This window comes from Chrysochloris asiatica, unplaced genomic scaffold, assembly GCF_000296735.1.
Source record: "Chrysochloris asiatica unplaced genomic scaffold, ChrAsi1.0 scaffold00002, whole genome shotgun sequence".
Taxonomy (NCBI): Eukaryota; Metazoa; Chordata; class Mammalia; order Afrosoricida; family Chrysochloridae; genus Chrysochloris; species Chrysochloris asiatica.
Genome location: NW_006408520.1, coordinates 24,547,243 through 24,561,928, shown reverse-complemented (window position 1 = coordinate 24,561,928; position 14,686 = coordinate 24,547,243). Strand labels below are relative to the sequence as shown.

Genomic DNA, 14,686 nt, shown 5'->3' with positions numbered 1-14,686 from the left:
CTGCACGTCCACCCAATCCGCCATCTTGTTTGTTTTTCCTTGTTTTTATTTTTTTAAGTCCTAGTGTGGTGCTGTGGGTTAATAATACACTGGACTGCAGAGTCAGTTTGAACTGCAAGGTCTGCAGTTCTGACACATCATACGCTCCAAGTTCTGATGCATGCTAAAGTTTGAGAAGCAACCACTGTTGTAAACCTTTGTATCCGAATGGCAATCTGAGGAACATCAACATCACTTGAGAGCTTGAGAGCATGCAGATCTCAGTCCTCATCCCAGACTTACTGCATTAGAACCCACAGTCTCTCAAGGTTCCCCAGGTGATTTCGTATGCTTGTTAGTGTTTGTGAAGCACCGGTCTTCACCACCTTAAGGATGGTGAACTTTCATCTTAATAACATCAGGATGGAAGATAGATTGTAGACGTTTAAGGATGGAGACAGGGAGACCAGTGTAACGATTTAAAGCTTAAAAGACAAGTAACCGCCATTCTCAGCACATTAACTTACAATTTACTTCTCCCTCAAACCTCCAACCCAAATATTCTGGCTTCTCTAGAGCCTGCTGCGGCTGTTTAAAGAGTAAAGAAAGATCTTGCTGGAAAGAAGTGTTATATGGAAAAATTCTATTTCCTTTACCCATGCGGATGGCCCTTTAAAACCGTGGTCCCAGGTTTTAAAGAGTTCTTTACCAGGAATGACCCTGTACAAGGCAGATTCCTCCAGTTTCTCTGCATGAAGTAAACTCATGGTGGTCTGTAAACTGTGGCCTTTGGTGCTGTCTTTTGTGCATTGGCAATAGAGACTTCAGAGCTCAAATGATATAGGACATATGGCTGAGCTGTTTCTCATTTAGTTTGGCTTACTATACATTCCAAAAGCCTGCTTTCCTGCTTAAATCCCCAATCCACTCACAAAATCAAAACACACACAAGATGCTGGAGCTCTGAGTAAAAGGGGTTCGAGTAGGCGTATAATCTCCAACTTTGCCTACCGAGATACAAATATTTCATTTTCTTCATTTCCTTGGTAAGACTGGGTGCCAGTCATTTCTTTCTTAAGCCCTGAAATCTGGGAACGTGATGTCTAGCAATTTTCATAAAGTATACGTAGTGGTTACGAATCGGGCTGCGAACTGGAAGGTCAGCAGTTCGAAACTACCAGCTGCTCCGCGGGAGAAAGATGAGGCGATCTGCTCCCGTAAAGATTTACAGCCTCGGAAACCCTATTCAGGGTCGCTATGGGTCGGAACCGACTCGACGGCACTTAACAACAACAACAACATAACACACAAATAGTTTAGGTATGTTGTAGAGATTTTAGGCTTGTGTTTTCCTGATTATATAGACGATATTTTACTTACAAAAACACTACAGATTTGAGATTTGCTATTTCAGTTGAGAAGATAGTATTTATATGTTCTTAAGTAATATTATACACCTGCTTTATATAAAATACTAGGTATGTGGGATGTGTTGAAGTAAAAAAAAGGGAGTAAGCATTGCCTTTAGGGACTTCATTAGAACAGAGATAACAGACAGAATCACTGTGCTAATGACACCATTCTCCATTTCATCCAGAAATGGTGTCAAGGGAGACACTGTTTTCTACTGAGCCCAGAGTCAGCCCAGAATTCTTTGCAATAGAGCATTCCAGGCAACTTTTATATAGTTAGATAAAAATCTGTCTGCCATCCTTTTTTAAAAAACATAAATGCATTTTGAGTACCTTGGATACTTGCCTAGCCTTTTTAAAGTATTTTATTTATTAAACATTTTCGTAAGTTTGGGTTTTTTCATAAATCATTTTACATATGAATATCAGAACCTTAGAACTTCCTGAGAAACCAGAGTATGGTAAGGTTGCTTTTCAAACAGAAAAACTGAAACTTCTAAATTTAAGAAGATAAACATTTGGTTGAAGTACACAATTATGAAAGCCCATGCCCATTACTTGCCACTGTAAACTTTGTTCTCTTTTCAGCATGATTGTCCTTGTACTTATTGTTTTCGAACATCTAAAGCTGCTTGTTGATCGCATTTTCAAGGGCTCCTTCAACGTTGCCAGGGTCACCTGTTTTTGTAGCCATCAAAGGTCTTATTGGCCCTGACTTGTTCAGAATGATCATTGCTGATGATTTCACACCCACTTGTATCTTTCACTTTCTTTTCATCCTACACATTTTCTATAGGTCCTCCATCAAAGGCCAGAGTTTCAGCTGCTTACGAATATATTACTAGATCTCAAGTATATTCTCTGATTCCACTCAAACTCTTGACCAGGGCTGGGGAATGTCCAGCCCACAGGCCGTAGAAGGCCCACGAAATCAGTTGATCTAGCCCTGCCAAGGCAACTGCAGTTCCAGCTAGGGGTGAGTTAATTAAATGTTTTACCAAATAGAGCAGGCTAATTTTTTTTTAAGTTAATAATATTGTCTGGCCCATGAATGATGTTATAAATTTTTACAGAAAAAGATTCCCCGCCCCTGCTTGAGACCCTTAATTAAAACTATCCATAGGACATTTCCACCAGAGCGATAAGAATTAGCATAAGGGTTTCCTTGAAGGCAAGCTGTATGTAAGAGCTTTACAAGCAAAACTTCATTTAACCTTTCAAAAAACTTTGAGCAGTCATCATCCCCATTGTGAAGGTGGGAAATAAGGCTTGGACAAGCACACCATCAGTAAGTAATAGAAATGAGCATGGTACATAATATATATAAATAATAGTATTTCCAGACACCCTAGCTTGAGCTTACACAAAACTGAAGTCATCCTACTACCCTGCCTCGAAACTGCAGTACTAACCTTAAACCAGTCTTCAACAAATGCCATTTTGCTTTCATATCCTCATTCAAGGTCCAGTAAGCTATAAGTCCTATTGGTTCTCCTAAATAGCTCTCAAGTCTTTCTCCTCTCTTTGGTTATGTATTTTGTGCAGACTGTTTTTATTTGTCCTTACCTAGAATGCAGTCTTTATTCCCAATCTCCTTATTGTGGTCTTTTTTGGAAGAGAAGAGGAAAACTACTGTGTCCCTGTAGTTCGTTTACTATACCTATCTTAGGTACAAAGATAAGACACAAATGAGCCAAGTTTATTTAGTGTGGAACAAGTGTTTCTCATTTAATGCTTTCACTTGAATCTTTGTAATCGTATCTTATCTTTGCTTGTTTTCTAGGAATGTTTACCCTTGCAGAAGTTGCTTCACTTAATGACATTCAGCCAACTTACCGAATCCTGAAACCATGGTGGGACGTGTTTATGGATTACCTGGCTGTCGTTATGCTGATGGTAGCCATCTTTGCAGGAACCATGCAACTTACCAAAGATCAGGTGGTCTGCTTGCCAGTGTTGCCATCTCCTGTAAATTCAAAGGCACACACGCCACCTGGAAATGCTGACATCACCACCGACATTCCGAAGATCGAAGCAGCTACTGACCAAGACCAAGATGGGCAGGCAACAAATGATGTTTCCTTTGGCACATCTGCCGTGACCCCTGACATACCTCTCAGAGCCACATATCCTCGTACAGAACCCACAGTTCTCAATCAGGAGGTGAAGAAAGACCCAACAGGCCGAAAAACAAACTTGGATTTTCAGCAATATGTATTTATTAATCAGATGTGTTACCATCTGGCCCTTCCATGGTATTCTAAGTATTTTCCCTACCTTGCTCTGATACATACTATTATTCTCATGGTCAGTAGCAACTTTTGGTTCAAATACCCCAAAACGTGCTCAAAAGTAGAGCATTTTGTTTCAATTCTAGGAAAGTGCTTTGAATCTCCTTGGACTACTAAAGCGTTGTCTGAGACGGCGTGTGAAGACTCAGAGGAAAACAAGCAGAGAATAACAGGTGCCCAGACTTTACCAAAGCACGTGTCTACCAGCAGTGATGAAGGAAGCCCCAGTGCCAGCACCCCGATGATCCAGAAAACGGGCTTCAAATTTTCAGCTGAGAAGCCTGTGATCGAAGTCCCCAGCATGACCATTCTGGATAAAAAAGACGGGGAGCAGGCCAAAGCCTTGTTTGAGAAAGTGAGGAAGTTCCGAGCCCATGTGGAAGACAGTGACTTGATCTATAAACTCTACGTGGTCCAAACAGTTATCAAAACAGCCAAGTTCATCTTCATCCTCTGCTACACTGCAAACTTTGTCAACGCAATCAGCTTTGAACACGTCTGCAAGCCGAAAGTTGAGCATCTGACTGGGTATGAGGTGTTTGAGTGCACCCACAATATGGCTTACATGTTGAAAAAACTTCTCATTAGTTACATATCCATTATTTGTGTGTATGGTTTTATCTGTCTCTACACTCTCTTCTGGTTATTTAGGATACCGCTGAAGGAATATTCTTTTGAAAAAGTCCGAGAAGAGAGCAGTTTCAGTGACATCCCAGATGTCAAAAACGATTTTGCATTCCTTCTACACATGGTAGACCAATATGACCAGCTGTACTCCAAGCGTTTTGGTGTGTTCTTGTCAGAAGTCAGTGAAAATAAACTTAGGGAAATTAGTTTGAACCATGAGTGGACATTTGAGAAGCTCAGGCAGCATGTCTCCCGTAATGCCCAGGACAAGCAGGAGTTACATTTGTTTATGCTATCAGGTGTGCCCGACGCTGTCTTTGACCTCACAGACCTGGATGTGCTGAAACTTGAACTGATTCCAGAAGCTAAAATTCCTGCTAAGATTTCTCAAATGACCAATCTCCAAGAGCTTCACCTCTGCCACTGCCCTGCAAAAGTTGAACAAACTGCTTTCAGTTTTCTCCGTGATCACTTGAGATGCCTTCATGTGAAGTTCACTGATGTAGCTGAGATTCCAGCCTGGGTGTATTTGCTGAAAAACCTCCGAGAGTTGTATTTGATTGGCAATTTGAACTCTGAAAACAATAAGATGATAGGACTCGAATCTCTCCGAGAGTTGAGGCATCTTAAGATTCTCCACGTGAAGAGCAATTTGACCAAAGTTCCCTCCAACATTACAGATGTGGCTCCACATCTTACAAAGTTAGTCATTCATAATGACGGGACTAAACTCTTGGTACTGAACAGCCTTAAGAAAATGATGAATGTCGCCGAGCTAGAACTCCAGAACTGTGAACTAGAGAGAATCCCACATGCTATTTTCAGCCTCTCTAATTTACAGGAGCTGGATTTAAAATCAAATAGCATACGCACAATTGAAGAAATCATCAGTTTCCAACATTTAAAAAGACTGACTTGTTTAAAATTATGGCATAATAAAATTGTTACCATTCCTCCCTCCATTACCCACGTCAAAAACTTGGAGTCACTTTATTTCTCTAACAACAAGCTCGAATCCTTACCAGTGGCAGTGTTTAGTTTACAGAAACTCCGATGCTTAGATGTCAGCTACAACAACATTTCAATGATTCCAGCAGAAATAGGATTGCTTCAGAACCTGCAGCATTTGCATATCACTGGGAACAAAGTGGACATTCTGCCAAAACAATTGTTTAAGTGCATGAAGTTGAGGACTTTAAATCTGGGGCAAAACTGCGTCACCTCCCTCCCAGACAAAATCAGTCAGCTATCCCAGCTCACACAGCTGGAGCTGAAGGGGAACTGCCTAGACCGTCTGCCAGCCCAGCTGGGCCAGTGTCGACTGCTCAAGAAAAGCGGGCTTGTTGTGGAAGATCACCTTTTTGACACCCTACCACTTGAAGTCAAAGAAGCATTGAATCAAGACCTAAATGTTCCCTTTGCTAATGGGATTTAAACTGCGATACTCCATGCACACCCGTGTGCAGGAACTGCTTCCTAGATTGCAAATGCTCACGTACATGTTATTGCAAGATGATGCATTTTAGGAGTAGATACATCTTTAAAAATAAAACACAGAGAGGATGCGTAGAAGGCTGATAGAAGACATGACTAAATGTTCAATGTCTGTAGTGTTTTAAGTCATTCATTTCCAAATCATTTTCTTTTGCTTTTTTTTTTTTTTCTTTCTTTCTTTCTTTTTGGGAAAGGGAAGGAGAAATTATAATCACTAATCTCGGGTTCTTTTTAAATTGTTTGTAACTTGGATGCTGCCGCTACTGAATGTTTACAAATTGCTTGCCTGCTACAGTAAATGATTAAATTGACATTTTCTTACTATACCACCTGTTTTGGTGATTTACTTGGGCTAATTGGTGCAATGCTCTTTTAACTCAGACCATTAAAGACACACCAGGTAGGAACCTGTTAATTCAACTTTGCTAAAATCCAGATTTCTCTTCTTTTTTGATTTAAAGCACCTCAGATGACTACGTCTTATAATATTGCCCCAGGAGTGTTGCTGCTGCTCTGCTGCTACTACTGAAAATAGCTTTCATACTGTTGAAATTGAGTCCATGGGTGAGGTAAATGATTTAAACGCACTTAGCTGCTAACTGAAAGGTTGGAGGTTCAAGTCTGCCCAGAAGCATCTTGGAAGAAAGGCTGATGATCTGCTTCCGAGAACTCAGTCATTGGAAACGCTGTCAAGCACAGCTCTACGCTAACACCCATGGGGTCACCAGGAGTCCAAGTCAACTGGGTGATCCCCGGTAGTGCTCTCAAAGGTCTAGAATGCAGTAAAGGCGTGGAGGTGGTTCTGGGTTTTGATTTGTTCCTTAGGATAAATAGTAACAGGAAAAACCAAAGAAAGCACTCCTTCATAATAACTATTTTCTGTAATCCAGATCCTGATTCTGTACATTTTTCTGTCAGTAATATAGGATTGACAATAAACATGAAATGTATTTTTTTTAAATAAATTTCATTATAACCAAATCCATTTTTAATGACTTAATGGTTAACCTTCCAGTATCACCACTTGGGAGATCCCACAAAGTCTAAGCAGCAGATGTCCCTGTTGCCCTTGTCACTGTTGCTGCCCTGGAGGGAAGAACTAGGACCCGCAGTTCCAGTCAGGCGGGAAACTCTGGCTTTCCCTGTTCCGTTCGGTAACAAGACTGTATTTCAGGGCTTGTCTGCATCTATGTGGGTCATGTCCAGGGAAATGCTGACAGAATGTACCACATAGATAGCTTCCTCCTTCTTTATTGAACTTAAGAGAAAGGTGCCTCAACACATCTCAGAAATTTAAAAAATTGTTTGCCACCTGGTTAAGTAGTAGTTGGCGGGTATTTCATAGACCTTCTACAGGAATGTTTGGTTTTTTGCTTGTTTGTTTTTCTAAGAGAAGAGAAGCATTTACCGTTCTAGATGGAGTAGTATGGTCTCTATACAAGACTGGACTCATTTATGTCACTCTTTAAATACAAGAGAGTGTGGGGAAATGACCTCACATCGTTGCCATCCTCAGAAAAACTAAACCCTAAGGGTACTGACCTGTGACAAATGGAGGTGAATCTCTGCCTGTGGTAGAGCTTGTAATACTCTGAGAAGCATTACTGCTGCTAGAAAAGGCTGAACCACTACCGCTGATGTAAGAACCGACCTCAACTAGCCTTCCTCCCACCTCCTAAAAGAGTCACCAGGGCTAGCTTATAAAAGCCCAAGTCTAGAAAATCAGACAGGACTATTGTGAAACTGTGCTACAAGCAAAGACTCTCCCATATGCACATCTTCCACTCACTCTGCAGTTGTTCATGTATTCTCTAACATGTATCTACTTTGTGTCCAGACAGTGTTAGGATCTAGGGAGTCAGTGTTGGAATAAGTGTTATGGTCTCTGCCTACGCGGAACATTATAGCAAAGTGGGAAAGAGAAACAATTAGGTACATAATTACAATTTTGATGAAGAAAGTATATAAGGTTCTGTGTGAGTGAATGATACTAGGAATGCGGGCAAACATAGTCAAAGAGGAGATTCAAGGAAATTTTGCTCTTACAACTGCCTGTAACCACACCTGGACATTTCCCTCATAGGACCCTGTTCTCTCTGCATAGTAAAAGCCACCACTTGAAACTGGTGGTGCTGTAGTATAAGTATTGGGCTGCTAACCACAAGGTTGGCAGTTTAAACCCACCAGCTCCCACAAAGATTTACTGTCTCAGAAACACTAAGGAGCAGGTGCACTCTGTCTTGTTGTTAAGGGCCATTGAGTCGGTTCCAACTCATAGATACCCTATGCCCAACAGAACAAAACACTGCCCTGACCTGGGCCAACCTCACAATTGTTGTCAGTCACGCTTGAGTCCATTGATGCTGCCACTTAGCCAATCCATCTCGCTGGGGGTCTTCCTCTTTTTCTTTGACCCTCCACCTTACCAAACATGATATGCCTCTCCAGTGACTGGTCCCTCCTGACCTCTGAATACTTGAAATCAGCTCAATGGCATTGGAGTTGGGTTTCATGCATCTTTATTTGTGAGGTAAATGGACCAGATCTTACAATCCTTGCTTTTCAAACAAGAAAACTTCTCTTCCTTTCTTAAAACAAGCGCATATTGTTTGTGAAGGGCAGTGGCGGCAGGGCTCCCACAGGTCACCTTAGTGGTGAGAGCAGAGTTGCAGCGTTCCCAAGCTTGACCAGTGGTGGCCCTTCTTGACAGTGCTGGCCACAAGCACCTGTTTCCTGTACAGTACTTGGGGATTCAGTCACTTAGTACTGATTGGCATTGGAGGTCTTCACACAGCATCAGCAGGTACCTTTTCTCTTATCAATATGTCTGTTGACTTCAGCAGCCCTTAATGATTTCTTTGAACTCTGAAGAGTTCACGGTCAGTTGATTTAAATGCCACTTTCCATGCCACTGTTTGCAAATAGCAGTTGAATATTTTAAAAGAAGTTTCCTAAGGAATGCTGACTCATTTAGCAAGCTTTAAATACAGTGGGTCTTAGAGTCTCAAGAAAACAGCATATGAGAGAGTTGTAGGCCCAAACATAATTGCTGGTCCGTGTGTCCCCATGAATTTGCGTTAGCATTGAACACACCAGGCATGAGGGAAATGAAATGAGCTAGTTTAAATGTAAGAGTCTTGGTTTACTAGTATCTTCACAACTTTATCTAAAACCCTTTGAGTACTCATATAAAGAAAATTATTTTAAGAGTATCTTTAATATTCATTCAATATCTGGGTGGTAGTGGTTGTTATCAAGTGCCATTGAGTGGGTTCTAAGAGAACCTGGTTTACTTTTGACTCTGACTTTGTTTTCAGGGGCTCAGGGTAAGAATGAGTTACAGTCATTATAGGGTCTTTATTCTTAATAATGGAGAGTAAGTAATTTAATAATAGGAAGAGTCTAGGTCCTTGTTGTTCAGTGCCATCAAGTCGGTACCAACTCGTAGCGACCCTATGCATAAAAGAATGAAACACTGCCCGGTCCTGGGCCAACCTCACAATTGTTCCTTGGATGGCCCCAAATAATTTGGCTCTTGGTGAAGGTTGACGGTTCATATCCAGCCAGTGGCACCACACAAGATTGTCCTGATGATCTCCTTCCATAAAAATTACGAAGAATCACTACTAACTGCTCTGACAGGGATCACATCAGAAGGTCTTTGATAGAGTGGAGGAAATGTGGAACAAAACTCAAAAATCACAAAAGAAACTGGCTGACTAGAGACTGGTGGAACCCCTGAGACTATAGCCCTTAACTCAGCCTACAATGGGAATAGCACTAGTGTAATTCCCATTATATTCACACTGTACAATAATCTTTGAGATAAAAAGGGCAGCATTTAACCACGGACAGTGTTCAAAAGGGTTAAGAAAAAAAGATGAATGGAAACAGTGAGGGAGTGGGATAAGTGATTTCCATACAGATTGTAATGAATGAGATGAAGTAACGTGTATGAATTGTTGAATGTAAAGTGTGATCTGCTCTTAAGAATTTCACCCAATTCACAATAAAAAGTTTAAAACAATGATAGCCAAGCAAACCCTGTGGAACAATTCTACTCTCTAGCATGGGGCTGCTGTGAGAATCTCCCATGGCAACAGGTTTGGGGTTTTATGTAGAAAGAGTTCACTCTACATAATTCCTGGCCTAGTGTGACTGCTTTGACATTTTTCATATCTAAAGAGAGAAGCCAGATTTTATTAAGAGCATCTAGTGCGTTCCCTGACTAACTCCCCTGGGCTCTACTTCAACCAGTAACCAAACAATCCAAGTTGCTGATGGCAGCAAACTCCAATGTGCCCTTGAGACAGCACCCAACAGTTGTTTCCATTCACCTTGCTGAATAAAAGCCAGAGTACTGGTCTGGATAAGATTTCTGGCAGCGCTTGCGTCAGTAATTCATTCTAATAAAATGGTCCCTTTATCAACTGAATCCCTAAACAAAGACTGTATTAACAAAAAAACCCTTTCATAGAAAGGAGAACAACAACAAAAAAGAACAAACCCCTGGAAAACAGTTTTTTAATGTCCTCACACTTGTGACTGTGACACAAAGAAGCCTGGTCTGGGCCAGCTGTGGCTCTCCTGTCCTAGCACATGTGCACCCTAGGGTGATGTCTGTAAGAGGGAGCACTTAGGCTAAGGGGGCAGAAGAGCAGCAGGCCACAAACCATCTCTCAAATCTGGATTAGCCTAGACCAGAGTCACATGGCTGAAATCTGGGAATAAGCCCCTGAGCTCACAAATCTCAAAAATAGAAGAGTAACTTCTGCCTCTGCAAATACAGTACAAACACTGCCAGGTAAACAGCAGCTCTCCGTGGGACTCCACGAATTCCTTTGCTTGGAATTGATCTGAAGGGTTTCAGATGCATGACCCACTTCCCTCCCACTGCTGTGGGGGGAGACCTGACCACAGAGACTGCCCCCCGTTCAGCCTGTACCACAAGGTCCTAATAGTCCAGGCTCGAGTCCGACTTGCCTCCAGCTTCTACCTGAGCTGTGTGACCATGAATGGGAATAATAGTAGTACCTACCAACTAGTAGTTTTTGTTTGGGGAATTTTTGTGTATAAATTGAGGTTTCCTCTTAAGGTATGGTACCTGGTGCTGTGGGATAAACACTGCACTGCTTACCCCAAGGTTGGCGATTCAAATCCACCAGCTGCTCCTCTCAAATGCTATATAGGGTTGTTATAAATCAGAACTGACTTGATAGCACATAACAACAGCCTGGCAATATGTACCTGAAAACATTCACTGACAGGAGATGGCTAACCTTCTCCAATAGCCACTCCCTCTTTCCTTGGTAATGGAATTTCCAGTTCTGCTTTTTGGACCACAGAACACAATATATTTCCAACTTTACTTGAGACTAGATGTGGTCATGTGACTAACGTCTATCCTAAGGAACGGGAATGGAAGTGGGATGCGCAATATCTGGATTGGGCCCTAAAGGAAGGACATGCCATCCCTTGTCCCCATTCCTGCTAGAAGTGAGTTCAGCACAGATTGTACAGACCAATGCAGCAAATGAGACACGGTACAGCCACATGACAGAGGGCACCCCCGTGCCCCTGAGCAGGGTGACATGAAGGAAAAATAAACCTCTGTTTGAGTTAAACTAGTATTAATGTGTCCAGGCCTAAACTCAGTGCTACTCAGAGCACCATTCTTGGACAGCAGCAGCATTTGGGAGCTTTTAGAAATGCAGAGTCTCAGATCCCTCCTCCCGGAATAAAAATCTGTATTTTAAAAAAGGTAGCCAGGACATTCATAAGCATACTGAATTTGCGAATCGTTGTCCTAAAAATTACACTTGTGAGAGGGAACTAGCTAGCCACTCTCAGGAGCTTGGGTGGTGATTAATGTTTCTGCCATCACTGGGTTCTGTCTCTGTAGCTGCCTCCTGCTTAACTTCAGTTGGGGGTCACTGGTGTTTGTGGCTTATGCTGGCAACCATATCATTCATATCACCATAGCAACCACAGGAAAAGGGTTGTAGTCAGACTGCCACTTTCAACTACTGGAAGATTTGGTGGTAATAGATGCTGTCTTCCCAGGAGTACAAAGTTGTGAAGGTTCTATAACTACCCCAAGGGCATGTGCACTCATGCTAAGCCCATGGACAGCCCTCACATGCCTGGGGAGCTAAACAACCCCATTCCATTAGTTAACCTTCAGGCTACGTCTGGGTTAGCTGCTCAAAGTTCAGTCAGCCGTGAGATAACATGCCCATTCAGAGCCTTTTCCAAATACCCCTAGGAAACTGCCAAATAACCCAAGATGAAAAAGTAGTTTCAGGAGAAGTCCTGCCCAAAGGAATCACCCAGGTGTTAAGACAAGCTGCTTAAATACTGTAAAGAGATGTTTATTTTTTAACTTGCCATTGGAAAACAGTAAATATTAGACACAGAATTCAGTACTTTGAAATGCCTAGAAGGGAAACTCTTCAAGATATTCTTCTATGGGCTTAATCCAAAATTTTGCCTACAGTTTAGGCCTGCTGGCTCTTTATCTTTGGTTGCAGGAGAAACAGCTGGTCACTATCCTGACGGCAATGGGTCAATCTTCTTGAAGACAGTGATCAACTCATTCATCATCTCTTCTTCCTCAGGGTGTTGTGGGATAATATCAGCACAGTGCCTCGTGCTCCCTAGAGATAAATGGTACATAAATATTGTCTGTTATAAGCTCATTCTCACATTAGGCAGGAAATTCCATTGAAGACAGCATTGTGGTCTCTGTCTGAGAAGTAGCTGACACGTATTCAAGCCTACACTTCTCACTTATTGAATCTAATTCTTGATGAAATTATGGGCTTTCCTGAGACCATTTCTGCAGGTGGAGCACGTTGTTCAGTGCATTAGTAACAGCTCTGACTGCTAGGTGGGATGTGTCTCACCTATCTCAGTAGACCTGGGAGGTATGGATTATGCCCATATTACAAATGAAGAAACTGAGGTCAGATAATCTGCCTTAGGTCGCACAGTCAGCAGGAGGCACAGGCCCTACTAACTAGGCAGTGCACTGATTTGGTCCCATTTAATCCTCCTGGTGTGGTGCTGTGGATTAATGCGCTGTACTGCAAAATCAGTTTGAGCCTCAAGGTCGACAGTTCAAACCCACTAGCTGCTCCTTGGAAACCCTTAACAGCGACAACAGCAATCCGCACTAGACCAGGATGAAGAAGGTATTGTCCACACTTAAGTGATAAGCAAACTCTAATTCAGAAAGGCTAACTTCTCTGGTGCCACATTGTAAGTGGTGGGTAGTTGTCTTAGCCCAGGCATGTTCACAACCTGCGTTTATGCTTGTTCCACCACACTACACGGCAGATGCTCTGTCAGCAATTCAAAAAGATGTTTTGAAATCTGTGTCGACATCCGGTTACATAAATATGCCCCAAGCTAGGATTTTCCTTCATTCTTTAGTTATGAAGTTTTTGATGTGTCTCAGCATCTGTCCTTAATGTTACCACTTGTTTCCTCTGTTGAGCTGCTGACAGTCATGAAAGAGCAGTCCGCCCAAGGTAATGCAATTATTTTCCCTCTCTGAATGTTAAAGGCATGACCATCGTTCCTCATGGTCATTTCCTAAGAAATGAGAACGCTCTGTCTCAGCTATTTGATGCAGAGTAAATGTGGTGGAGAATGACATTCAGCAGATCCAGAAAGGTGGGTGCAGGAAAACACTAACATTTGCTGGGCCCTCTGGGCAGATGTGACTTTTCTTTCCAGCATGGCATTTCAGACACAGATTCTCAGGCTGTTACCAACCCAGGCAGCACCAGACACTTGCTTTGTCTTGACCTTTATTTTTACTGGCTCTCCCTCTGTTGACAGCCACTGTACTCCACCATCTGGGCTAGGATACGAATCAGATATTTGCGGTCATGGGAAGGAAGGACCCAATTTCAAGTGAAAGGAACTGCTAAGAAGCGAAAGAATGAAGAAATTTGGAGACCTAACATTTCCACCCTGGCTGGCACATAGGTACCCAACCCTCACCTCCAGATTTGCATTTCCAAGTCTCCTGAATGTTTTCATTTGCCTCAGATCCTTATTCTTTTGGCCTTTCTTCCGGTCTTATCCACTGCAATTGTTTCTAATACTTTTCCTCAAATGCGCTCAGTTTGTCAGGGTAAATTTTAGCCAAAACATGAGTTGCCATTTGAAAAATACTTGTGTGAGCTTTATATCTTTGACCCTTTGTAAAAGTGATTAGAGCCTTTTGCAAGATAACACAGCTCGTCTACAATCACTTTATGAGAGTTTCTCATTCACAAAAAATAAAATTAGTGTCAGTCTGCAGATGAAGCAATAAGAAGGAGTTTAAAAGAGGCCAAAAGAGATGGGAATGTTTTAAAGTATTGTAAACAGTTATTTTATTATTTACAGAACAAAATTAGCCCAATGACACATTCTAAGTATGGCCTCAGTTCTTCCACTAACAAAGCTAATGACATAAAAAAATAATGTGTGTTCAGTCATAGTTTTTTGGGATGGATGCTTTTCCGTGACTTCAGAGACAATTATAAGAGGTAGCAAGTTAACACAGTTAGTTGTTAAAATTTCTCCAAATTGTATGAACTTAAGTTTATTTTCTTGGGCTAAGACCTAACTCCCTGTGTATAAACAGAGCAGCCAGCCAACAGCTGTATGTCTTTGAACAGGGACACTGCAGAGCCTGGTGGCTAGGGTCCAACCGACAGGATGTATGTATCTCCTGAGCTAGTTACTTAACATGGGTGTGCTTTTACCTCCTCTTCTGTGACATAGAGTTACTAATAATACTTATATCTTACGATAGTTGTATAAATGAAATACATTAACACATAGGAAGTACGTGGGACAATGCCTGGCATGTTGAGTGCTTAATAC

At 41.9% G+C, this 14,686-nt stretch overlaps 1 protein-coding gene across 1 annotated transcript in view; it reads left to right on the top strand.

The window, feature by feature from the left end:
* Window positions 1-5,744, top strand: part of LRRC8D (leucine rich repeat containing 8 family, member D) — a 139,139-nt gene extending 133,395 nt beyond the window's left edge. The window contains exon 2 of the mRNA XM_006830975.1: window positions 3,175-5,744. Coding sequence (XP_006831038.1) covers window positions 3,177-5,744 — 2,568 coding nt within the window. The 5' untranslated portion in view covers window positions 3,175-3,176. The remainder of the gene's footprint in view (window positions 1-3,174) is intronic.
* The last annotated feature ends 8,942 nt before the right edge of the window (window positions 5,745-14,686 follow it).